This window comes from Dryas octopetala, chromosome 5 (genome assembly GCF_963921425.1).
Source record: "Dryas octopetala chromosome 5, drDryOcto1.1, whole genome shotgun sequence".
In the NCBI taxonomy this organism is placed as follows: Eukaryota; Viridiplantae; Streptophyta; class Magnoliopsida; order Rosales; family Rosaceae; genus Dryas; species Dryas octopetala.
This window is the reverse complement of record NC_141370.1, coordinates 6,274,262-6,301,236: the sequence shown is the minus strand read 5'-3', so window position 1 is coordinate 6,301,236 and position 26,975 is coordinate 6,274,262. Positions and strand designations below refer to the sequence as shown.

The following is a 26,975-nucleotide window of genomic DNA, read 5'->3' as shown; positions in this document are numbered from 1 at the left end:
AGGCCCATAAATGTAATTGTCACATTTAAAATGGGGTTTTTAGTGCAATTATTGGATTGTTTGGATGGACTAGATTTCACAGAAGGCACCTAAAAACTTAACCTCTGAAGGAAGAGTAACAGAATTCCCGCTCCCTACATCAATCAATAGAGCATAAGATTTTGGAAGAGTGCAGTCTGCAAGGCATACAGGTGGGATTGTGAACCAATAATGTAATTGTATTGCTCGTTTCTCTTGCTAAATAATGTAATTGTATTCTTACCTATGTGGTCGACTAAGTTAATTATTCACAAAAAAATGTAAAATTGAAAATTGCATGGCCTAGCTACCCTCATGGCCAGCACCACACAAGCTCGATGAGATGACATGAACACAAGTGAAAATGTACAGACTAATGAAGCACTTCAGAAGACTTCTGTTCTACTGATATCTTATCCTAATAAGAACAGCAGGACGCAAAGCGTGAGATGGACACATCTACATCCTTTGAAACTTTATAGCTTTTGATTCTCTGCTGCTAATTCTGCTTGCCAACTTAATTGAAGGGCATCAAGCGATCTTATAACATATACTTGTATGCAATTATGATGAGGCTGTGCAGGGTGATCCAAATGAACTCCTAGCTAGAATCTGACGGGCAATCCGTAGTTATGGAATGTACGGATTGTTCCATCCCATCCAGCAGTTACAATGACAAGCCCCCATGTTTCTGATTTAGCTGTGTGGTTGGGGACTTTATTGTGGTGGTGATGCTGGTAACGGTCTTGATGTTGCTCCTGCTCATTTTCATCTCCTGTAACCGGTAAATCCCATAGAGGAAGTTCGGGCCAAGTTGCAGTGCCCCTGCATGGACCATCCAAGAAAAACCAATTACCAAGAGAAAAACGTTTTGAATCTCTGATCCTTGGAGCTGCCTCTAGGTTGGGGTCTTGTGTTTGTGAGCAATATCGCGGACTAGCAGCAGTGTCGAAGCTCCTTTGTTCTGTTCCCATGCCTGACCACGGTATTGCAACAGACACTCCTTCACAAAGGAAATGCTCACAGGATCGAACAGATTTTGTATGCTTAGATGATGGGACACTCAAGCAATCATAGTCCCATAAGTATACACGCGAGTCCTCTCCAACTGAGATTATATGTTTCTCACTCCATGTAAAAGAAGCCGACATCTGACTTCCTGACCTTGGAAGACCTGTTACATTCCGTAAAATCAACTAATTCAGAATCAATGCTTTTATTAATTGCAAACAAATCCAACTAAGGTATAAACTAAAACAAATATTGATTAATTCAAGTGACTTCAGATTCACTGTATCTATAAAAGGCATATATATTATAGTCATGCTGCCAAAAATATGAGTCACTGATGACGGAAAAGAAATCTCTGCACACAGATACATGCTAACAATATCCAAGGTAAGATTACAGCTGTAAAGGCTGATAGAAAGGAAAATTATAACCCCAAAAAATTTGTGAGAAGTCAAAGAATCCAAATTCAATGTATGAGTTAGATGCATGTTTCATCATAGGCTGCAGAAAATGGGTAATCATCCACACACATAAAGATAATGTGGTAACTGTCTTCACACTACATACCCCAAAACAGGTCACCACAAAAGGTAGTTGGTACCTAAATCTGTAGTAGGTATTGCTTCTGAAGCCCAAAAAATTGGTAGGAAGTATGATATTTGAGGTCATTCTAAGTGATTAGCAAAATAAGTATAAACTTATTTAGTTGTAGCACGGATCTAATTGTACTGTTTTCAGAAGTTAGATGACAAAACAGTCTAATACATTATTATTATGAATCAGAAGTGCAATTAGGATTTAAATTGAACAGACACTTAATGAGAGATGCAATGTTCAATATAGCACAAACATCTGAGTATCTGACTACTCAGACCATATCACCCGGTTCATGCCACCTAAACTGAGGGTTGTCAGCCACATATTACCAAATATCATATTCCATTCAAAATAAATCAATAAATCGGGAAAGGCCTTGGTTAAACAAAAGATAAGAAAAAAAATAGTAAATATATTCAATTGGAATGACAAATCAATCAACAAAAATAGTCTCTCATGATCATAAGGTTATTTACCTCTGTATTTCTTAATAAGATCTACACCATCAAATATACGCAGTTTCGAGTCTTCTGATGATATCATAACTATTTGAGAATTTTCCTGGGAAAACTGAGAGAAAATGAATTCTGATGTTAATAAATCATTTAGAAACACAACAGAGAGAGAGAGAGAGAGAGTAACATTTCAAATAGAAAGACCTCCGGATGCAATACCTGGATGCCAGTGATTTTGTTGCCAGCAGTTCTTTTTCTACCACGAATATGCATCTGAGCAACCAGCTGAATAGATTCCCCTGTTAAACCACAAAATCAGTTTAAGAACTCCAAAGGGGAGAAATATGAATCACTTCAAATCCAACACTAAGATAATGTTCAACATTTATGTACCTGATGCTTCATAGAAGCGGCAAGTGCCTGTAATGGAACCAACTACGAAACCCTGCTTGCACAAAAGAAATCCAAATGTTTAACATCATGAAGGGGAGAACTTCTAAATTTATAATCTTAGTAGCAGTGTAACATAAAATCATGGCTTAACTACTAAGAATCATACCTTCCCATTTGGTTGATAACATATAGCAGTTATAACATCTCGCACATCATCCCAATCAACAACTCGCTTCTCAGAAAGTCCCCAAACTCGAACTTTTCCATCGATGGATCCACTCATGAAGTAATTGTCATTGAGAGGATTGAACTGAATGCATGTCACTGATTCCATTTAAAAGTGGCACAATTATATTTCAATATGATCATAAAAATTATATTTGTGAATATGAAATCACATAAGAATTTGGGAGAAACACATTCAAAATATGGGGACATATAAGAGGGGGGGGGGAATGAAAACTGCACTGTTATTATGAAATACAGAAGAAGGAAATATACATATATTGTGAATTGTGATTAGAGTCTTTACCATAGTCACTGTGATGAAAAACATTTAGGCACTGACTGCAACCAACTTCCCACATACGAACAGTTTTATCCATGGAAGAAGAAAGAAGACCCTGCAGCCGAACATATGTATAGATTGACATCAATCAGAAACTAAACTAAAGAATTGTAAATATGATAAATATATTAGTCAACCAAACAGGTAAAGTTTCAGCATACTCACATTTGAATTTGACCAAGCCAGGTCTAACACATCACTAGAATGGCCATGGAACTCTTGCAGTGGTGACTCTTCAATTCGAAAACCCTTATCAGGAAAGATAACTTGATAACCGGACTTAATTTTCTTAAGTTTGCTGTCAAAGTTGCCATCAGCTGTTAAGTAATTACAAGAGGCATCTGCTGATGTAACACGCCAAATGCGTACAACCCCATCTTCACCACCAGTTGCAAGATATTGGCCATCAGGACTAAACTTCATTGTCCAAATAAACCCATTGTGTGCGTGAATTTCTTGCCCAGAGCATAATGCAGTGAACTCCATGGACCTCTTACTATTCTGTTGGACCTTCATTCTGTTGTGTTTAGGTGTTCCAGTATCTGGTTTCGATACCTGGGACACAACTTTACCTCCTCTTCTCTTCCTCTTGTTGATAAATTGTTTCCACCAACTTTTCATCTTCTTTCTATCCTCCTGTGATTCTTCTACAGGAGCCTCGGCTTGTCTCTGAGAACAATCTTTAGCAGAAGGTGAAATCTGAACAGCCTCCTGAATGAAAGATAAATTTGACGTGTCTTGTAGTTGTATGTTTCTATCCAAATCATTACACATAAAATTTGCTTCATTATCCCCTTCCCTTTTACAACAACCCAAATTTTGCTCAATATGACACGAAGATGACATGCAAGAGCTTGAGGCAGCTCCACTGCATTCCAAGAGTCTTTCCAATTCCATCATCTTTGACGAGGCACCAAAGTCCATTTCTGTCTCCACAGAACGAAACTTGGTAGAAGCAAATTCAGCTAAACCCATCTCTCCTAGAAAACTCTCTCGTCTTTCCTTAATACTTAGTGGCTCATTCATCCAAATTTCGTACTCCAACTTGCTACACCCCAGCTCTTCTTTTGCTACAATTGACTCTTCAGATGACAAGCAGTCCTCCGACTCGAAGAACTCATCATTTTCTGCTTCATCAGAGCTCAGCATGTCTCGTGCTTAAGACCAGTATTCCACATCAAAAACCACTATCCTAACACTCCCTCCAGGCAATCAAAGAAGTTAAGTACTTGGAACCCCTTTAATACCCACCAAAGCCCCCAATTCACGGACCGAGTTTTGCTCCTTAACTATGCAAATTGCAAGACCATGGGCCATCCACAGCCAGTAATTCAACTGAATATTAAATACACAAGCCAAGCATGGGTAAGTACGAGGAACCAACTACCAATTCCCAAACACTAATATGAACCACCAAAGCCAACCGTTTTTGGCATGTTTCTAAAACACTAATACATATAATATAATGCCCGAATACTAAATTAATAAAAGAAAGAACTAACAATATCATACCAAAAACCCGGAAATGGTAAAATAATCAAATACAGAAAACAGAGACCAAAGCCTCAAGGTTCAAAGACACTACCTCGGTTTGAATGCAAAGCAAGAGCAATATTGTACAATATCACCGACCCTCCTATTATTGTGGGCAATGCAACACCTCAAAGGTCAGCTTCACACCTTTGAACACCTTTGAGCGCATATAAAACAAACCCAAAACTCTTCCAAGTGCTTTGTTTTGTACATTTGAACCCAATAGCCAGTGAGGAGTTGGCACACTTTGGCTAATAAGAGAAAATGGCGGAGGAAGGAAAGGTGAGAGAGTCTGCACCGAAATTAGACCAAAGCTGGGCTGTAATACATGCCAAGTCGAAAGGCCTCGAGATCTGAGGTGGAGAAGAAGTATTTGATTTTGAAGCGTACGAACGACAACACACGAGCGGCGTGGCCCGGGAAACAAGTACCTAGTGTTGTGCTTCTGCAGTTCTGCTGCTGCAATTAACCACTCTACTTTGTGCTATCTTTTTTGTTGTTCTCTCTGTAACAGCAATTAATGGTAAAACAAATTTGTTAGTGCTAGAGACACAATTAAGAATTAAGAATGTTGTTGGTTGTAAATCTTTAAAATTCAGGAAAACCCAAATGGAGAAATTTGCAAATTTAACTGTAAATTGTATATCATTATAGAGAGTTAATGCAGAACATTCAGTGTGCACTTAAATTTGAGAAGACCCAGATGAAGAAAATAGAAATATTGAACATATTGTACTCACATTTTACAAACCCATATCATGAAATTAGCCAATCTAAAATACCCAGTTAAGGAGATTTTTTGAAATTTGATAATTTAATTCAAAACCCAATTGACAAACAAAGAAGGGAAATGAGAGAATCAAATTTGAGAGAGAAATAAAAAGGAAGAGCAACCAAAACCTGTAATAATTAGTTGGGTTTGTCACAGAAGTGTAAGAGTGTAATAATGAAATTGAAACAGTACAGTTGGGACTTGGGTTTGTCTGTAACTTTTGCTTTATATTAATTCGAGATTTACTGAAAGCATTAATGGCAAATTACAAACAATTAAAGAAGGAAGGGTGTGGGTTGTGAGTTGTGAGTTGTGAGTTGTGAGTTGTGAGTTGTGAGAGTGAGAAAGAGCAACTAGTACTACTAGACTTGAACAAGTAGCCACACTCTACAGTCTACAACACTACAACTACTGAATAAAGGCTTAAAGCAAAGAGCAGAGAGGTAGCTCAATGGCCAATACCCTCCTCCCCTAGAGAGAAAGCAATTACTCACAGCAACACTGAGAGGGCCTATTACTGACAGGTGTCTACCACCCACCAGACCTTGGGTTTCCATATTACAAGAAGAGCAACAGCAAACAACTCATCAGTTTCTGCTCTGAGATTGAGACCAATTTCTTGGGCTTTGGGTTTGTGTTGCAGGGTGTCTACATGTGTGTTGTGTTATGTATTGTTTCATTAAAATGATGCTAATTAATGAATAGCTAGCTAGGCCTAGGTAGCAGGAGGAAGCTGGTTCTGGCTTCTGGATCTGGGTTTGATTTCCTTTTTGTTTTTTGTGGTTATAGAAAACAGATTTCCAGCCATTTTGGGTGCTGTTTGTGAATGATCCAAAAGAACGAAATAGAAAGAGAGCAAAAAGCTTTTCATTTTTGGGTTCTGAGTTTTTGGACTCACACACATACACACAAGACTGACATGCATTTTACATTTCACTATCTCAGCTTCACTTGTTATACAAACTGAATTTGAAAGGCCCTTTCTGTGTTTCCATTTCTATCAACTAAAGCTTTCAGTTTCCCTCAGATTCTCCAGTACCCAATCCCAATTTTCTCTATCTATCTGTCATTTGTAAATGGGATTGTCTTTTTATGGCGAATTTTTGAGAATATGAATCGATTGGAGAACCAAAAGAAGAAACTCACGTGAAACCTGTCATTAGAAAATAACCCATCATTTTGAGGTCTGAGATAGACGCTCTCACAAAAGCTGTTGCTTTGCATCCTATATATGCCATTTTCAGCATCATGTTTCACTCATCCCCTAGCCTTCTCATATTCACAATTACTAGCTCAAATTTTCCCTTTTCTTTTTACAGAAAATGAAGAAGACATCACTTCCTCAAAGACTAAAAGTTTGCACTGAATTATTGGATCACTTTGTGTGGTAACCTAGCAGTATGATTCTTTTTCCTTAAAAGTAAATCCTCTTAAGAAGGGAACTGATGCCATATATTAATAATATTATAATGAGAAAAATTTTAAAGCCTTATTCACACTATTGTCCCCTATAAGATACATTTTTTCTTACTTTGTCCCCTGAAACTTAAATATTCTCAAATTGCCACCTAAATTTCACATGAATCTTACATAACTAGAAAAGGGTCTCACTCATGCCCTATAGGTGTCACGTCAACTTTTTTAACGGAAAAATTAACAAAGTGGACGACATAGGGTCTTTTGCGACAACTATGTGAAGTTAGGTGGCAAACTGAGAGAATTTAAGTTTTAGAGGGCAAAGTAAAAAAAAGTGTATCTTACAGAGAGCAATGGTGTGAATAAGCCAATTTTAAAAAATGTCACACACTTTGGGGTTAAACCTAGTTTAGAACACGCATTTGGGTTTATGTTAATGTAAGATACATATTTAGGATATGTATTATTGTGAGACAATCCGTCAACTCTGTTACATTTTCCGTCCATATGAAGGATAATTTGGTTATTTCATATTAAATAAAATTTTAATTCAATTTCTAACTTAATAAATATAAAAACTCAAAAAATATTAATATTAATACTAAAAATAAATCAAAATATTTAAAACTAATTTCTTTAGAATTACAAAAGATTAACACTAAACAAGTTTAAAATTAAAATTAAATAACAATAAAACTGAAAAATAGTAATTCTCAAAACAAAAAATATTAAAATTTAAAATATTTAGAAAAGATTAAATTGAAAACAAAAAAAAAGAATTAAAACAAAAAAATATTTAAAAAGGTTAAAACTAAAAAATAAAATAAAATAAGAAAAAGAAAGAGAGAGGAGATCGATGTCGTAGCCCCCTCACCACCTAGCCCCAACCTACCTTCAGCAACGGCTCACCCTCCCCTCTCTCTCTCCATCTCTCTCTCTCTCTCTCTCTCTCCCTTTTTCTATTACGGGTTCTATGGTTGGTGGGTTTATGGTTCGAGTTTTGTTTCAGAACAAAAACAAAGTTTTGGGTTGTGGGAATTGGGGCTTGAAATGGGGGAGTTCGACTTGGATTTGGATATGAAGTCCGACATCTCTCTCTTCTTTGTACACGCTAGGATTAGGGTTGGGGTTGGATGGGAGGGGGTTGCGACGGGCCGGGGTTGGATGGGAGGGGGTTGCGACGGGCCGGGGTTGGTGCGACGGGGCCAAGGATAGGGGGTGCGACGGGGCTAGGGTGGGTGATGAGGAGGTGGTGGGACGAATTGGGTGGGGAAAGGGGAAGTGGTGGAATGAGTGGGTGGAGGTGAAGGCTGGGTTGGGTTGGGTTGGGTTGGGTTGGGTTGGGTTGGGTGGGGCAGAGCTTGGTGGGGAAGGGGTGCTGGTTTTTTTTTTTTAAATATATTGATGAATTATCAAATTTGCGCCATAAAAATTGGTCATGTGTGTGGCACATGATCTATTTTTAACGGAATTTTCTTAACGAAGTTAATGAATTGTCCCACAATAATACAAATCTTAAATATGTGTCATATACTAATATAAACTCAAACGTGTGTTCTAAACTAGAATTGACCCCAAAGTATATATCTTTTTTGAAAAAATAAAAAATGTCTATGTATTCAATTGAGATTCCAATGAATTTTAAAGGAATTTAAAAGTACATAGAAATCTAAGTGTATTCAATTCATAATTTTAAATATTCTATTGAAATCTAAGTGTATTCAATTCATAATTTTAAAGATTTTATTAAAATCTAAGTGTATTCAATCTCTCATGAATTTTAAAGAATTTTATTAAATAGTAGATTTTTATGGATTTCAAACATAAAACAAATGTCATCAGAATTCCAACATTTCCCTTTCAAATTTTGATAGATTCCATAGAATTCCATAAGAATGCATAAAATTCATAAAATCTGAAGAGTCTATAACTTCTTTAAAATCCATTAAAAGTTTAATTAAATACAACCTCCTAAAACTGTTTTGAACAGCAATGTTTAATTGGGCTTCCGCAAGTTCCGCCGCTGTTGATCACAATTAGTTTTTAACACATATCCAACCAGAAAAATATTAAAGTTCTTTATTAATATGCCATAATATACAACGTTTTTCAAGTAATTTGAATGTTAAAATGTGGAATACATATATAATCTTTTTAATAAATTTTGGAAGCTTCCAAAACTTACGGTCACCATCCTAGCTATATGCGAATGAGTGTCATGTCATGGCCGTGGCCACTATCTCGCATTCTCAACCGTTTATTTGAAATGATGTGAGTTTCTTTTATTAGTACGGGTGTGGGTCCTAGCATACAATTTCTCCAGAAGATTTGTTTGTCTAACATAATCTTTGTAAGAGCTTGTAAAGTTGTAATAGTAAACTCCGTTATTTAACATTTTTTTTCATTTCTGAAAATTTGAAAAGAAAATTTCTTTTAAAAAAAAAAATTTAGCTTTCAAGATGTACTGTTATTCTAAATTTTAAAGTCAAAATAATAATTATAATTGTTAGGTAGCCCACTCAAAAGGTTTGTAGAATTACTCATAATATACCCAAGTTCAATCCCCTTTTTCCCAACTTAAAAAAAAAAAAAAAAAGAGTCAAAATAATAATTGTCCGAAAAGAAAGTGACTAATGGGTTGGGTGGTTGTGTTGGGTTTATGTGTGGGTTGTAATTAATGTTTAAATTAGTAAATTTTTCATTTATCTTCAAAATAAATAGAATATTTAACGGTTAGAATTGATAACATAGATTTAAGTGAAAAACAGACCAAAAATTAGTAGACCAAATAATCTAAAAATAAAGTGGTAAAATTCATATATTGTTGCTATAATTATGCGCACAAATTTATAATATATATATATATAATAAATTAGCGTAAGACAAGCATCCTACTTAACTTATAGCACACTTATTGTTAAAATGTAATAATAAGATAACATTTGTAATCTCTAGCTCACTTAGTTTATTTAGTATAGTTTCAGTTCGTTTTCTTCGTTTTGAATTCTCTTCTCTCAAATTCTCTTAGTTTATTTGGTATATAAAACTTATATTTGTTCAAAGTATAGTAAAAATATGTGTGCAGTTGCATTTTCAGTTTTTTTACGCAGTTTCAGTTTGTAATTTCAATTTGGCGCTTGCTGAAGCTGTTTTGAGTGGATTGAGCTTGTGTTTGTTTCAGTTTTTAATTTTGAACTTGTGTTAGTTTTAATTTTTATTTTGAGTGGATTGGACTTGTGTTAGTTTAAATTTTTTATGGGCCTTCTAGAAGATTCCTGCAAGTTAAATTTGTGTGCTAAAGTGGTTTTCGTTAAGTTTTTAGCTTGTTACCTTGAAATTAAGGCACTCTAATATATATAAGCTAGCAGAAGTAGATAAGGGAATAAATTAAACATAAAAATGGGAGCTACGACTACAACCATACACACACACACACACACACACACACATATATATAGGCTTATTTACTATTTCACCCTCTAAAAGTAACTTCAATTCTCACTTCACCCTTTAAGATTTATTTTGTATCACATTACCTTCTGAAACTAATTCTCGTGTATTATTTTGCGCACTTTCTATTTTTACAAACTTAGAAAATTAATTTAAAATAGCTCAAGACTGAGAAAAATACACGAAAAATTCGTAAGGGCTCGTCTTGACTAGTACTAATTTATTATGGGGTCAAATTACCAATTTTTCATCCAAGTATTTCCAAAAAATTAAAATACTCTAGACTTTTTAGAAATTCATATGATAATCTCCCGAACTCCAATAACTACAGGATTTCTACCGTTGGTCTTCTAAACAATAACACTACTTTTCTTGTGAACACTTGCTACGTACCCAAAAGACCTCTCAGTCTTAAAGGAAAATAAATTTTTCTCTATAAAATAAATTCTAGAAAAATTTCTAGAATTTCCATAAAGTCTCTGAAGAATTCTCTAAATCAGATTTTTGGTAATTTCTAAAATATTTTTGAGAATTCATCTGATACTTTACTGAAATTCTAGAATTTTATAGAGGGAAATTTATTTTAATTTTGTAGAAATAAATTTGGACTTCCCAAATTTTCTGGAAACTCTCATAGGGCAAATTGGTAATTTGACCCCATACTAAATAAGAACTACTCAAGACGAGTACGTAGGAATTTTTTCGTATATTTTTTTGAGTCCGGAACTATTTTTAATTAATTTTCAAAGTTTGTAAAAATAAAAAGTGGACAAAGTGATACACGAGAATTAGTTTTAGAGGGTAATGTGATGCAAAATAAACCTTAGGGGGTGAAGTGAGAATTGAAGTTACTTTCAGGGGACAAACTAGTAAATAAGCCTATATATATATATATATATGCAATTCTATTGCATGTAATGTTGTCTTAGGGCTGGGTCGATATCGATAACCAAACCGCCACTCCATGACCGACCACCGAACTGGACCCCACAGAATGGCAAACTTGGCAACTGCAGCCGCTACCGACAAGGTCAGTTACCGATGGCTTCGGATGAGGTATTTTCGAGTCGGTGTGATCAGTTTCGATGGTTGAGACTTCACCCTCTCTCTCTCTACAACTCCGACCAGTCACCTAGCTGCTACAACTCCAACTCCAATGCCCACTACAACTCCGACCAGTCACCCTTTCTCTCTCTACAAGGTGCTGGTTCGACCACTCAACCCCGGAGCTTCGCTCGGGAGATACCACTGTGCGCAGCTCCCAAGCGCCATCGTCGCACACTCGCACCCACCCCCGGAGCTTCGGGATGCTCACGAGGAGAAGATCAAAAGAAGAAGAAGAAGAAGAAAAGAATAAAAAGAAGAAAAGAAGAAAAAGAAAAGGAGAAACCAGAGGAGGAGAAGCAGAAGTGTCGGTCTGTTTGGTTACACCGACGGGTTCAACATCCACAGACTGCTGCCGCCACCACCACCTTCGGTTCAATAGGCATACTGATACCGTCGGAACGGTCCATTGACGGAGCAGTTGTTGCGGCCGGTTTTCAGTTGCGGAACGATTTGAGCAATTGGCCGACCCAGCCCTATGTTGTCTTATTTGTTTCTAGCTAGTTTAATATAGTAATTGCCATGATCATAAGCTTAGTGCCAGGAAACTTGGAAAGCAATAAAAATTCCCAATTCCTATGTTCTGGTTATTCTAAATTGCTTCAATCAATATTTCGAAATTTTTTGACGAAATCCTTTGCCTTATATATCCAATGTTAGAAATTTGTGAGTTCTTCTTGTTACATGACAATGCTAAGTGCTAAAATGGTAATTCAGTTAAACAATAATGTGTCCAAACTGATGATAATTTTTACTTCTTAAACACATGGTTATTCTTTCCTTAGACTGTTCTGCTACTTTTTTTTTTTTTTTTTGCTACTTAATTAACACTACTATGTGGTAAGACATGCATTCTTATTGAATATTCTTTCTAAAAACTTAAGTTATTAGATGGGGTGACTTGGTGAGTATTCATGGTCTTATTAAAGTGTTAGTCCATCCAATATGAGACGAATGCTCAACAAGTCTCACACAAGCTTTTTTCTTCTAACTAATTAACATAACTAGCTATGTACATTTGGTGCTTAATTAAATTCTTTCGTTTCTGAAAGCTTCTATTTTTCTTTTCGATCCCTCCTTTTCTCAGCAGAGAAACATGTGGCAAGAGAGAGAGAGAGAGAGAAGTCGGGCAGTCGACTCATATTGGATGGATGAGCTAGTATTCTTACTACTGAGAATATGTGGGCTATGTATATGCTGATATATATGCATGCATGTATACATTAAGAGCTGGAGGCAGAATGCTGTAATAATAGAAGCCAACAAATTAATCAACACATGCATACACATGTCTGTGTATATATAACTCTATATTGTTTCATCAATATATTCATGAAATCATCAGGCTGCAGACAAAATTTCCATCACTGTCCCATGTACCAAACAAAAAGATTAATGTCTTAAATTTGCAATATGCATGCTTAATGATTAATAGGAATACTTGAGAGTTTAGACTGTACTAACTCACTGAATTAAGAAATTCAAAACTAATATTGAAGCATACATATGCAAGAGTATGTTGAAATTATAAACTGACCTCAAACCACATATCGATCTTATTCATCAGCCGACAAAGTAGCTAGGCGCTGCTCAACTTTTTGTGCAAACTGAGCTATCACATTCACCAGATATAAACAAGAGATCGAATCAACACCATGAATGATTGATTGTGCTGTGCTTCACATATTTATATCAAACACATACATGAGAAAGAGAGGACGCACTATATATTTATATATATATATATATATATATATCAAACACACAAATGTACATTAATATATTACATTAATATTATTGGGTGTTTGGTCTTTGCCAGTCAATATATGTATAGAAAATAAAAAGTGGAACTTATTGAGGCACCTATATATGATTTGGTCCTTGTTGTTAGCGCAGCATATCTCCGCTCTATCTTCCCTCGATTTTCTCTCATTTAAAGCCAAAAGGTGCACTCTCTATTTTATATTCCCATTTGCTTCATTTACCTTAACAAAAATAAATAGTCATATCTAATCCCGTCGAATTAAAATTAACAGATTTTTTACACAGGCCATTAACAGCTCTACATATTATAAGCTTCAAAAAAGAAATGAGATCATTTTAATTCCTTTTGCATACAAAAAATGATAAAACTTTGTACTCGACTTATTTGTGTGGAAAGTTTTGCTAGTCAACTTTTCCACTAGCTTATCAGATTTATGGTCAAATTGACACTCTCTTAATATAAACATCTATTCTAAAGAGAAGGAGCCACTGACCGAGAAATTAAAAAGAAAAAACAATTGAAAAGAAGAATGAAATTAAATCATGAAATAAAAATTAGAATGAGGGACAGGGTGTTGTGCCTTTCTTATTGACAAGGACCCAATCATGTGTTTGGTGAACTTTTAACAAGTCCCTTCTGTTTGCAAGTTTGTTAATTGGTCTAGCTTTTCAGTGTTTTAATTGAAAAAGTACCTTTTTTTTTTTTTTTTTTTTTCATAAGACATAATTTGATACAAATATTTTCTAAGATAGGAGGGAGCTTATTCGATCCAGAAAAAAGATCTCTTAAATAGCTTTATAGATAATTCAAATTATTGAGCTACAGTACACAGTAAATTTTGAAATATATCCTTTAAATAAAGTTATTTAAAGAATTCTTTAACAAAAATTCCCTTTTTCTTTTTATATTTTCTGATTCTTCTCTCATATTCTAATAATATAATACTTCTAAAGTTCTAATATATAACACCTAAGCACGGGACACCAATCATAATAACTTGTTAATTTGGAATTATAGATTAAATATATATATTGTCTCGTATCGAATGAGTTGTTATATATTATCATTGAATATATTAAATGAGATATTTTTCTAAATTATACCAAGGCTAAACAAAATGTCACACCTAAATGGATCGATCTATTGAATTTGTATTCATTTTTGTTGTAAATGGTTAAGTTAAAACAATAACAGTACAATGGCAAAAAAAAAAAAAAAAACAACAACAATAACAGTACAGTGGGCAAAAAAAAAAAAAAATTGTAACAGTACAAGTTAGGGCTAAAAAATGTGGGCCCATCGTAGCTAGATGACAATGTTTATTGTTATGTAACAGATAAGCGTGGACCTCACTTGCACTTAGCAAATCTTGGGATTTGTATGATTTTTATACTCGAAATTCGAAAATGATGTAGACCTCACCCACATGACACATCCACATGCATGCCCTCTTGTTTCTATAAGGTCGATTCACTCACTTTTGGAACTTGACTTATAGCACTAAGCATTGCACATTATCCAAAACAGTACCACTATAGATTACCTTCATGTATAGCTTGCCTATATATGATGCCTATCTAAGTGCTTATCTCATCTTCTTTATAAGCTACATATTATTACAGTGGGGAGTCACGTGAGGACCAGTGGGGACTCGGGCCCCACTCAATTTTTGGGAAAAAAATTATGGTTTATTAATTTTTTGATTTTTTGATTAAAAGACTCTTAAAATATCAGTCATGACTTAAAATCTCATAAATTTACACACGTTTTTTTGTCTACTTCCCTTTTTAAAAAAGTTCACTTTTCACTCTTCAGACTCTTCATTTATTCTCCATGGACAGCAAACTCTGCTCTCTCTCTCTCTCCTATTTTGTGGTACTGAAATTTGTGTAGTCCACTAACATATAGTTGTGATACTAGATAATTTTGTGCTCCTGACTTTTGACATATTATAATGAAAAAAAAAAGTATTGATTTACAAGGACATATATATAAAACTCTATATTTTTGTCTATATTATGTTTCTCTGTTGTAATCTTATATAAGTTTCTTTCTCGTTGATTAAAAAAACAACAATTTCTATTTAAATTAAAGCTATTTTCTGTGTCGATTAAAAGGTTTTGAAGCAAGTTAAAATCTAGTGGTGTGCCCATAGGTATGTTTTCCCTGTTCCGCCACTATACATATATAAGGTTATATATGGTGGCCATATATACCGCCGACTGGCCCATGCATTATTTTCAACATCCAGGCCTTTTCATATTCATTAAATCTTTGTGTTGCTCCACTGGCATTTATTCAGTCTCTTGGTGGACAATGGAGATTGTCCTGCTCCATTTAATTATTACTTATATAGGATTCAAATTATAATTATTGTATGATTAATTATAGATGCATATACGGTCCTCCAGATCATGAAGATTGAATATCATCCCCTTAATTTAATTATCGTAATTGGGAGATTACAGCCACAATCATCGCATGTGATCATATATTTTGCTTACCTAAGTTATGATTATTTTTCTAATTTTTTAAGTCTTGACTTGGTAGGGATTAAGGAGCATCCAACACCAGCTTTTATCCTTTTGAAATTCCAAGGAACAATAAGATTTAAATTTTCATGGGTGGCGGTCTTCGGTATTCTAGGTCGCCGCAGGCTAGTGGTCGATTTGGTCCTCTTAGTATGGAGACTCCGGCCATTTCTTGATTTTAGACAAGGTTTGTCTAGTATTTCTTCATAAACTCTAGTTTTGTACTAGTTTAAGTGTCGTTGTTCCTCTGGTAGTGTATGTGGTTATGTTTCTCCTAAGCCTATGTCGTATTTTGTAGTCTTGAAACGAGAAGGAAGAAAGGTTATAGGTAACATATGGAGTAGATTGACAAGAAGCCTGTTGTGGTTTTTCCTATTGAATAAAAAATGATTGCGATTCAATTTGAGAAACTATGTTATTGATTGGGAAAAATGGATTTCTTGTTTCGGATTTCTTAGCATGCAGTCAAGTAGGGCATGCAACTTATCGTGGAGTCAGACTCTTTTTAAACATGCTTAATGATTAATCATCCTGTTGAGTATTGGGTTACAGAAGTAAACCTAGTTGAAGGGGTAAAATTTTTGTCGATACACTAAGGTCTTTCACTAATTTAGTTTTAGTGTAGAAATTATATTATGGTGACTCACTCTGACTTGTTTTAGTTTTAGTGAGTACGTGTGTAATGAGTGGTTAGATAGTAGCCTAAAGTAACTCATTCCTAGTATTAAGATCGATATATAAGCCGGTTTTGATATTGTATTTGCAATAAAATTGTTTGTTGTTTGATGGTAAAAAAAAATGAGGTTTTCTCAAGGAGAGTTTCTCAAGAGTCAGATTAAGAGAGCAAGATTGACTTCAAGAGGGTTAGCCAAAGAGTATGAGAGAGAGATTAAGATTTATAGGGAGAAAGTTCTAGAATGTGTAATTGTTTCTCAAATTAATGAAAATTTTTTAGATGCTTGCATATGAGGTAAGCAAATTGCCGAACTTCGTTAAACTTGGTGTATTGTTTACTTTTGCTTGTTTACACTTTCATCTTTTTTTTTTTTTTTTTTTTTTTTTTTTTTCTCGTTACAGTTCATTAATAACAAGCTCCCGAGAAAGAATTGAATCATAAATTGTGATTTAATCACAACAATCATGTTAACATTTAAAGGTAGAATAGTAACGCTATGATGAACAAATAATTGTATGACATAAATTCCTTTTAATTATGTTTTGGAATTGCATTGTAAGCTCAGCTGGCATATATTTGGAGTTTTGGGGGATTAAGACCTTACAAGAGGTACCATTGTACCCCATATGTGTTATGGGTTATGGGATCTAGACGTTTTGGGTCTTATAACTTGTCATCTCATGGAATCAAAGTTGATATGGTGTCATCTCAATCACCAGCAAGTTACATCGAAAGATGATTAAAAAAAAAAAAATTGTAGCATATATAGAAAGTAAATAAGTATTAAAAAAAGAAAAGAAAAAGAAGAAAACTACATGTCAAATAAAGTAAAATAAAACAAAAATAATAGAAGCAAACATGCTATTAGCACTCTTCATTTAGTCTATTACACTCATGGAATTAAATTTCAAATTTTTTTTCCAAAATTTCTATTTTTTTGAGATTTTGAAATATTATTGAAACAAAATTATTAAAATTTTGTTAAAAATTTCAATTGGTTTAGTTTAAATTTTCAACAAAATAAAAAATTCGTTCGAAATTTCCATATTTTTGAACACGAAATTTAAAATTTAATTCTTTGATAACACTTAATTAAGCTGAAAAGAGAAAACAAAATGGTCACTTTTTGAACTTCAGCATATCATATGCATAGTTTTTTTTGGCTAAAGATATCATATGCATAGTCGATAAAAAACCATATCATGTGACATATCAGCTGCAGAAATTAATGTATGGAAGAAATGGACGTGTAGGGTAGTGGTTTGGATATATATAATAGTGTCCCTACTTAAGATACATGCTATCTTCAAATGTGTGCATATTCACATTGGACTTATAATTTAATTTTAATTGGCTTGGCGTGGCGTGGCACGCGTTTTTTCATATTTCACTCATGCTATTATTGCCACAAGAACTGTTTTTTAAGTTTGTTGTTTTGGAAGATATATTATAACACCAAAGGCAATTTGTTTTTTAGGTACACCATACGCCAGCTCTTCTACTAGCTACGAGGACTGCGGTGGATGACTCAAAAGTACTTCTTGTAGGGGATGTTGCTTAGTATTAATTTCATGCATGCAGTTCTTAGAGAATTTTTAATGTGTAACCGATACAACTAATTTAATGTAAGGATATTGTTGGACGGTATATTTATCTCTCCTATGATATAATATTAATAACATCCACCCATATTATGACACGTTAGATTGATTATACCACGTGACGGTATATTGGTCACACAGAAAAATCTCCCCAGTTCTTGGGCAATTCAAACTTGTTCACTAAAGTGAACAATATACACAGTCATTTCAAAGCGAACATATGCAATTTGTTCCATCCTAATGGATATGGCATGAGGCAACAACATATACATTGTTTGACTACAAATCTAGCTGTTAGAAAATGTTTTTTGCGATGCATTTTATTGGAAAAAGACCGACCATGAGGCCAGTTTTATTCCGACCACTCTAAATTGCTGAGTTGACCACCCTATTTCAAAATTCCAACTTTACCTTTAAAACAAAAAATTTCAATTTTGTTCGTAAGGTCATTCGACGGTTATCTACCGAAATATTTATGATTATTCGACAGTTATCTACTGAACATTGGTGAATTATTCAGTGGATAACCACCGAATGAAAATGAAAAAGGCATTCGATAGTTATCTGTCGAAATATTTGTATTTATTCGACACTTATCTGCCGAACATTGGTGAATGTTTCGGTAGATGACCACCGAATGGATCTAGGTGATTTCATCATACTTTTGCAATAAAGGGTAAAATAGAAAAAAAGTTGAAAAAAATATATTAAGATGGTCAACTCAGCAACTAAGGGTGGTCTGCATAGCCTCACTCTTTATTTACTCAAAACCATAAACGAGATAATGTTAAAATGTAGTCAATCCTTTCGGCTTAGGCACCCAATCTGATTTGATTGGTTAATATAGAATTACAAATCCTAATCAAACATAAGAATAAAAACATCATGTTCTATTAAAACTTTAATTTCATGAATGTCTGATTCACATTGATACATATTAGCATACATTAAAAGTCAAAACATAAACTTCTGGTTCATATTAACATATATCTGAAACTTCAAGTACGGAATTTTAAGATGGACTCTGAAGTTCAGGATTAGATTTAAGACTTCAAGTCTTTATTTCTTTTATGAATAAAACATGGAATTTTTCAGACTTTAATGTACTACATGAAACCATTCGGCAGAACAGAACATGAAATGTAGAGAAAACTCAAAGGACAACACTGTTGTGCTCCTTAGTGAAGTGTAAGGTTGCAGAGATATTTGCACCAAGTATGTCTCATACATAGATAAAGATACAAGCGTGTCTCCATAGTGATGTATGCTTGTGATGTATGTTCTACGCCAAAGATAGTTTCTTGCTTGTCAATTATATTGAGCTGCTAAGAGAATTTTTTTTCTTCAAACAATTCAATCATTTTGTTGCACGTCAAAGAAGATAACATGAAAATTAAGAAGCTATACAGCAAATGCAAAGATTGAAAGAAAAGTTCCATTAGCCACATTAGTTTTAAAAATGTTCCAGTAGGACATTAAATAAAACAACCTGATTCTATAAAATGTAATAGAAAATAACAGTTTCATATTAAGTAAAAGTTGTATATAAACTATAAGGAAACATGAGGTAAAATAAAACAATTTGAACAATCCTATAGCATCTAAAATAAAGTACCAAAAAAAATGAACAATGATTAACCTGAACAATCTAACTGCTACAAGGCAAAAGGTAATCGAGACACCGTTTCCATTCCATTTGGCATGCATTTTTTCTTTAAACTTCCTCTCCTTTGGGGTCATGCACTTAAAAGAAAGAAGGTAGTACACGCACTCTATACGTAACAAACCAGTACTAGATACAACAAATAAAAAGATTGTTATTAAATGTACCAATAGGCTCATGAAGTATAAAATCATGAACAATTTTCATGCTACAAGATATAGCAATGTTTCCGGATATATAGCAATAACAAAAACTTGTTTCAGAACATGAATGTAAGTAAGATCCAGAGCATGAAAAGTAAGAAAAACTGAAGGAGTTGAAGAATAGAGCTTCGTGCAAAAGAGATTAGCAGGCCTGCCATCTTATAAATGGTTCAAAGACCGTGCTCTGCAAATGTAAATTCTTATGACAGATGCATTCCTCATCAAAAAGAACCTTTGATGAAATATTATAGAACAGAAATTCATTGATGTAGTTTAGCAAAAGAAATGAAAAAAAGCAATGAAAAAAAGAAAAAAACTGTAAAAGAGTAATGCAATACAGATACTTCATGATCTTTTATATGTAAAAAGGAGTTACCTAGTTTTTTGAAAAAATGTGCCAAACAGATCAAACTGTGTGTGTGTGTGTGTGAGAGAGAGAGAGAGAGAGCATAAAAGAAAGAATATATAAAATAAGGTTTTGAGCAATATGATTAGTTGCACTGTACCTAATACAAAAACCGAAGTCAACATGACACCCAAAATAACAAAATGCAGTGGCATATAATATAAAGAAATGCATGCAAGAACAGAACAGAGCATGAACATTGACATGAGCACTAGGCTATATACCACATGATGACTCTTGCTCGAAAGAGAGTTTAAAAAAGAAAATACATCAAGGCTACTGTGCCTAACACATTATAAGAATATCAATAAAAGAGGGAAGAGAGATCAAGAGAATTCAATTTTCTTATTCATTCTCTTAGATCTCATATTTATAAGCTCTTAGATAATCAAAGATAGACCTCAAGGTCTCCTAATTTAATGAAATAAAACTCTTCTGAATTATCTCGACAATATCTCTTTAGATAAATGCATAAGGGTCAAGGGACACACCTTTTAGATCATTGGATTAAAGCACTTTCAACAGTTGAGATCACATATGACATATAAAATTATTTTCTTTTTCTAAAGCATTTAATGTACCTTGGGAATACAATACTAACCATATTTTTTATGTTTTTTTTTTTTTTTCAAACAATCTCTGCCAAATATTATTATTTTCTTCCTTTCTTCCTTCTTCGGTTCTTCCTCACATCATGCAACCATAACAGAAATCCACCTCTCCCCCTCCCATCCACCAAGCCTATCACAGTACTGTTGCACTGCTCGCCACACCACTGCCCTGTCCGCCTCCCTGCTTCATCTTCTTGAGAGGCTTACTACTGGTTTAGCAGAAGTTTGTTATCAGATCTAAGAACTTTGTTACCATATCGAAATTAAAATCTCTGACAAATCAACATATATTTGTCAATTTTCAATCCTGCCACATCTACCTTATAATAGAACTAATTTGTGTTCCTGCACAATCAGTCAAACCCAATGGCCATTTTAATTAAATCTCTGTGTTTGAGTTTGGGTAAGAAAAAAAAAAAAATTGTAGGAGATGGTTGACAGATCATTAGCAAAATTTATTGGAAATTTCTTGCAAATCTTAGCACAATGCAACTCATCCTTTGAAGGCTCAAACCATTATATATCAAAACCCAGACCACAACATAGCTTTATTTGGGGATTCGAGATGGGTAAGCCTCTCAAGAAGTTCCAGTTGGTGCATCAGAAGGAATAGAACTTTGTGGGTGCAGCGGTGGAACACGATGGTGCATACCAGTGGGCAGCGCAGAGGCACAGCGGCTTGGCAAGTGGTTTCAATCTGGTGGCCAGATGTGAGGGAGGGCAAAACAGAGGAAGAAGATGATATTTTTTCACAGAGATTGTTTTAAAAAAAAAAAAAGTTAATGAAAAAATATGGGTCAGATTAGATACTACTCCAATATTATACTCCCAAGACACATTAAATGTTTTAAAATAGAAAATAGTTTTATATATCAGATGTGATCTCAATCGTCTAAAGTGAGTGCTTTAATCCAACGATCTAAAATGTGACACAATGTGTGTAAAATGATGTGTCCCTTGAACCTGACCCTAAGATAAATACTTATATATATCAAGATAATGCTAAATACATTTGTGGACAGCCACATAATTTGATAACAGTTACAACACATAGGTTTAGTCCAGATCTCTATAATAGATTTCTTTAGACGGGTTAGATACACCTGTACTTGCAGTAGTTTTTTATAAGAGATTTAATAGCCCACTTCAATCAATAATTGGAGGAATCTAATCGAATCTATTTAGTCGAATTGTTTGGTTTAATGCAAGACCAAATTATTTCATTTCCATAACAGTTTATATAGCACAAAATACTTGGTGAAAATAAAGATCCAGCTACAAATTTTTAAGTACGGATCAAAACTCTCAAGTTTTATCAATTCAATCTCAATGGAGAACAATCCATGAGTTAACCAGATTACCAAAAACCTCAATAAATGAACTAGACCAGAATTTTGTTGCAATATTCAGACATAGGCCATATGATTCAAAAATCCAATTAAGATTACTGAACTGGAAAGATCCAGAAGTAGGAAAACAGAACCTCATTCTCTAATTGAATTACAAGAAATTAAGCACGATAAGCCTCAACATCAGATGCTATGGTAATGAGCATACATAAAACAACTGACACATTCAAAAACCCTCAGAAGTTAAAAAAAAAAATGACACCATATTTCTATAAATAAGTTAAGAAATTATCATATGGCAGTTATGACAAATTGGCATCAGAATGTGTGAGAACTGACCAATGGCATGAAGGTCCAGGTCCAATTAGGAGATATTTGCATTTTTCAGAGATCCTGAGATTACCGCGCCTGCAGATGTCCGCATTACATGCACCCCAAGCATAGCAATACAAGAATCATCAGTCTTCAGATGAGGTTGGACCAATTCCCATATCTTTTTCTTTTGAATCTGCAGATAGTGATATAACAGAACTATAAATGCAAAACAAAGTACATCATAGGAGAAAAACTCCACCCAGCTCTTCCTTAACAATCTAAAAAACCATGAAACTAAGAAATTTTCCATTGCACACAAAAATATCTTGAGTTCTGCAATCAGTATCAAATTTATTTCGTTTACAATAAAATTAAGCATCACATAAATTTCTCCCAAATCAGGATATGATTTATTGTGAGCTATAAGCCTATAATTTTGTAAAGGGTTCCAAATATGTCCACAAAACTAAATCCAGGGAACTTATTCACCCCTCTCCTCTCCATGGTTTCTCTCAGGTTTCTTGCATCATCCCAGCATTAAACAGCATAAACATTTGACAAGCCAACAAATCTACCATCATGATCTTACTCTATCTCTATAAGCTTGCTTCCAACAACTTCTCCAAGAACCAATTTTCCATGGTTCATGCACCCACTAAGTAGAGCACCTAGCATTGAAGCTGTTGGCTCCTCGGACATTTGACATATAAATTGTTATGTCTCTACTATTTGGCCTCCAAGTGCTAAAGCATCCACCAAGCAAGCATAGTGCTCGTACTTGAGTGTCATACCATGTTTACCAAGACATTCAAAGAATACCAAGCTTCCTTTACTAAACCCCATTGGCACAAACAGACCACCAGAACATGTACGTGTTCTCATTTGGGACAATCCCCAATTATTTGCATTTACCTAAAACTTTCAAGTGACTGTTGGACTAATCCATGTATTGTATTCTGACCAAAAGAAAATCCGTGTATTGCAAGTCCTCCAATCATTGCATTCCAAATCGACACACCAGATTGTTGCATCAAACTCCCATGAAACACACATACAGTGTCCTCTATCCCCCCACATTTTGCATACATGTCCACAAGTGATATTTGCAACACCAAAGTTAACGGAAACTAATTCTTGACCATATAGCGATGCATGTGAAGAGTACAGCATGTATTTACTTGAGCTCAAACATTGATTTGCATTTTTCATTTTGCATTTTTCATAAAGGATGATTGGCATTTGAATTACATTAGAAATTTTGCTTGGAATGATACATTCAACATTTCAGGATTAAACACCGACAGTACCTGGTTAGGTGTGGCAGGAGGAGGCTGATTTTCATGATCAATTACAGAGCCAAACCATATTCTTTGGCCAGGGAGTGAACCCTCAGGAGGCACAAGAAGCTCAACATTCTCGTGGGAAGCATCAGAGGCGGCCATAAGCATCCCGCAAGACTTGACACCCCGCATGTTCCTGGGCTTCAGATTAGCAAGGACAACTACTTTTCTATCCTGTGCCAAACAAAGTCATGTAGAAGTTGTAGCATCTACACCATTTTTGTGATCATTCTCTATTCTCTAAAAGAAGATTATACTATATATGCTCCAATTTACATTACCTTCTGTAATCCAAGTGGGCTATATTAATATATATCTGCTAATGATGTACCTGAAGGTGATCAATAGGAATGTATTTGACAAGCCCACTGCAGATGATTCTGGGTTCAGGCTCACCGATGTCAACCTCTTCCACGTACAGAGAATCAGCCTCCTCATGCCTCCAGGCCCTAAGGATGTGCCCAACCCTTATGTCGAGCATGTCGGCTGCATCCTTTATCTTTTGCTGTTGCTCAACATCGCTCACTACCTCAACAGCAGCTGCAGAAGCATCCATGGCCGACGTGGAGGTGCAAAATAACGATGAGTGCCGGAACATGCTTCTTGCTGATGATAATGCAGCAGAAACTTTGGGTTTGTTGCACATACGATAATAACTAATATTTTTTGCAGTAATTTGGTGGAAAAGAGGAAGTGAATGGCCAAATATGCATGAAGATGTGGTAGACGGCGAGAGAAATAGCAGACCGACGTTGAAGCCAGTGGTGGCGGAGCCATGAATTTGTCGCAATGGGAACATGATATCGAAGCTCCAAATCAAACACAAAACACCAGGAAAGACAACTCAACCAGGCTAAACAACAGCAGCAAAAACCAAACCTAGGATTGAATATCAAGCGTAAACAGAATTACCAACCACAACTATATTAATCAATAAAAAAGGAATCCAATATGTAATCAATAAGTACAAGTAATCCAGTAAGAAATCAATAAGTAACCGGTAGGTAGATTATCACGCATAAAAAATATCATCAACCACAGCCTTATTAATCCAATAGAAAGTAATTCAATAACTAATCCAATAAGAAATCAATAGGTAACCGGTAATCCAAAGGAATAAAAGGGAGGTTGAATAAAAATAAATCAAGTTGGGTGTGGAGGTTTTAATCTGTAGCATTACTCATTAAATTCAATGAATCAAACTACCCCAAAAAAAACAAAACAAAAAAAAAACCATAAACCAAGTTGCTCATTCAATCTAAGATGAGAAATAATAGTACCGAAAATGTAGCCTTTGGGGTGTGCGACGGGGGGTGCGACAAGACAATGGTGAGAAGCCAACTGCGGCGGGCAGGCGACTGGACTGTTGCAGCGGCTGAGTGTGCAGAGGGAAGAAAGCAACGGCAGAAGGGACTGGGGAGTGGGGATGGTGTGCGTGCGTTTGGATAATGATTTAAAGTTCGTTCTTTCATTCTTTCTTTCTTTCCAAGTGAAACCGACAAAACGCTCACCTTTCTTCAATCTTTGGTCAAAAAAGAGTCCGTAATTTTAAACCCCTAATCACTAAAAAAATTTAATATAAATCCCCACCAATATAGAAATTCTTTCAAAATCCCCAAATATTTACAATTTCTTTTATACCCTTATACACATAATAAAAGGCTATTTATAAATAAGTCAATAAAAAATTTCCATATTATAAATATTCGATTTGTCGGTGTTTATATTATGGTTTAATTTCAAAATTTTGGGCGTAGGAGAAGATTAGATAAAAAATAAGAATTTACCCTTACAAATCGGAGAAGGAAGCAACGACAAATAAGTAAATAAACAAAATCAATAAAAGAGTTAAATTGGAGTATTAAAAAAATGGATAAAACTGGAATATTAAAAAAAAATGGGAGTCAAACTTTGATAGGTATTAGTTGACCAGAGGGTTTTGGGAGAGATTAAGTCCCTAATAGAGAGTTTTGAATTAGTTTCAATCAAGTTCAAAACAGAAGGTTATGAATAGTTTACTAGTCAATCAACAACCGGCTTAACCATTTTTAGAGCATCTTCAATCTTTGGCCAAAAAAAAAAAGGGTCCATTTGATTCTAGGACTCGACCACTAAAAATATTGGTTGAAAAGACAATCGGCTTAACCACTTGAGTTCTAGGCCAAAAATTTTTGTCAAGCACTCAATAGAAGTGTCAAGCACTCGACAGAAGTGCCGAGCGCCCGGTAAGTGCATTTGTAAAAATTGCTGCATGTACAAAATTTGTGCAGATGCATCTCAAAAAATGCAGTTGCAGCTCAAAAAATGCAGATGCACCTCAATATACAAATGCACCTGTCGAGTAGATGCATTTTAGAAAATGTAGATGCACTTCAATATATAGATGCACCTACCGAGCAGATGCAACTCAAAAAATGCAAATGCACCTCAAATATACAGATGCACCTGTCGAGCGCTCGACATTTAATTTAAGCTTACTATGCACTTTATGTGCAGGGATTGCCCTTTAGTCCAAGTCAGTATCTCAATGTCCTTCTTATCAAGTTTATTAGTGTTTTGGTACTAGCATCTAATTTACTAAAACACAAAGGAGAAATTACACTAAATAATTCCTTTTGATGTGCCTCTTGTTTAACCCTATTTGTAAAATCTTTACTTTTCCAACTCTTTTTTGACTTAAAATGTCTATAATGCCCCTAATATAAAAACTCTTATCAAAGACAAAAAATCTGTTGTTTGCCTCTCTCTCTCTCTCTCTCTCTCTCTCTCTCTCTCTCTCTCCCGAGTTGAGCTCGTTGCCGCCTCAGAGCTCGAGTAATAAGATCTGGAAAACCAAAATCAGATCAAGCTGAGCTCGCTGCCGCTTCAGAGGTCGAGTACTTTTACAGTTGTTGATCAACCTCAATTCACGACGAATTGGTTATTCAAGAAGCGCCGGACTGAGTCAGTCCTAGGCGGTGTTCTCGTTGCGGTGGCCACAACCAGGGGGCCAGCTGTAGCTCGCTGCTGTGATCTCGGCAGTGCTCTCGCTGCGTGGATGGGAGCAAGCTGGTGGTGCCTATGGATATTTTGGATAGGTGCTTCAAGAAGTTCTAGGATAGAGGTGTCAAACGAGCCGACTTGGTCCGTTTAAGTTGAGCCCATCGTGCTTTCATGACGTGCTCGGGCCAGCCCATATAGTTAAGACCTAGGCCTGGC

At 35.0% G+C, this 26,975-nt stretch overlaps 2 protein-coding genes across 3 annotated transcripts; both read right to left on the bottom strand.

Moving 5' to 3' along the window:
• Positions 1–187: 187 nt before the first annotated feature.
• Positions 188–5,130, bottom strand: LOC147283801 (Transducin/WD40 repeat-like superfamily protein). Its single transcript, XM_086244902.1, has 8 exons — positions 4,628–5,130; positions 3,208–4,377; positions 3,007–3,097; positions 2,641–2,798; positions 2,475–2,526; positions 2,301–2,380; positions 2,103–2,196; positions 188–1,192 (listed from the first exon to the last, which is right to left on the bottom strand). Exons 2-8 carry the CDS (start codon positions 4,189–4,191, stop codon positions 624–626), a joined length of 2,028 nt encoding a protein of 675 aa, XP_086101028.1. The 5' UTR covers positions 4,192–4,377; positions 4,628–5,130; the 3' UTR covers positions 188–623.
• Positions 5,131–19,341: 14,211 nt separating this feature from the next.
• On the bottom strand, positions 19,342–25,215 carry LOC147283800 (Nucleic acid-binding, OB-fold-like protein). 2 transcript variants are annotated; one of them, XM_086245537.1, is made up of 5 exons: positions 25,058–25,215; positions 24,109–24,656; positions 23,745–23,951; positions 22,462–22,630; positions 19,342–19,682 (listed from the first exon to the last, which is right to left on the bottom strand). In XM_086245537.1, the coding sequence occupies exons 2-4, from the start codon at positions 24,574–24,576 to the stop codon at positions 22,487–22,489; spliced, it is 819 nt and encodes a 272-aa protein (XP_086101663.1). In that variant the 5' UTR covers positions 24,577–24,656; positions 25,058–25,215; the 3' UTR covers positions 19,342–19,682; positions 22,462–22,486. The 2 variants fall into 2 exon arrangements, with proteins under 2 accessions (XP_086101663.1, XP_086101662.1); XM_086245536.1 differs by lacking the exon at positions 19,342–19,682 and having other exon boundaries at positions 22,212–22,630.
• Positions 25,216–26,975: the final 1,760 nt, after the last annotated feature.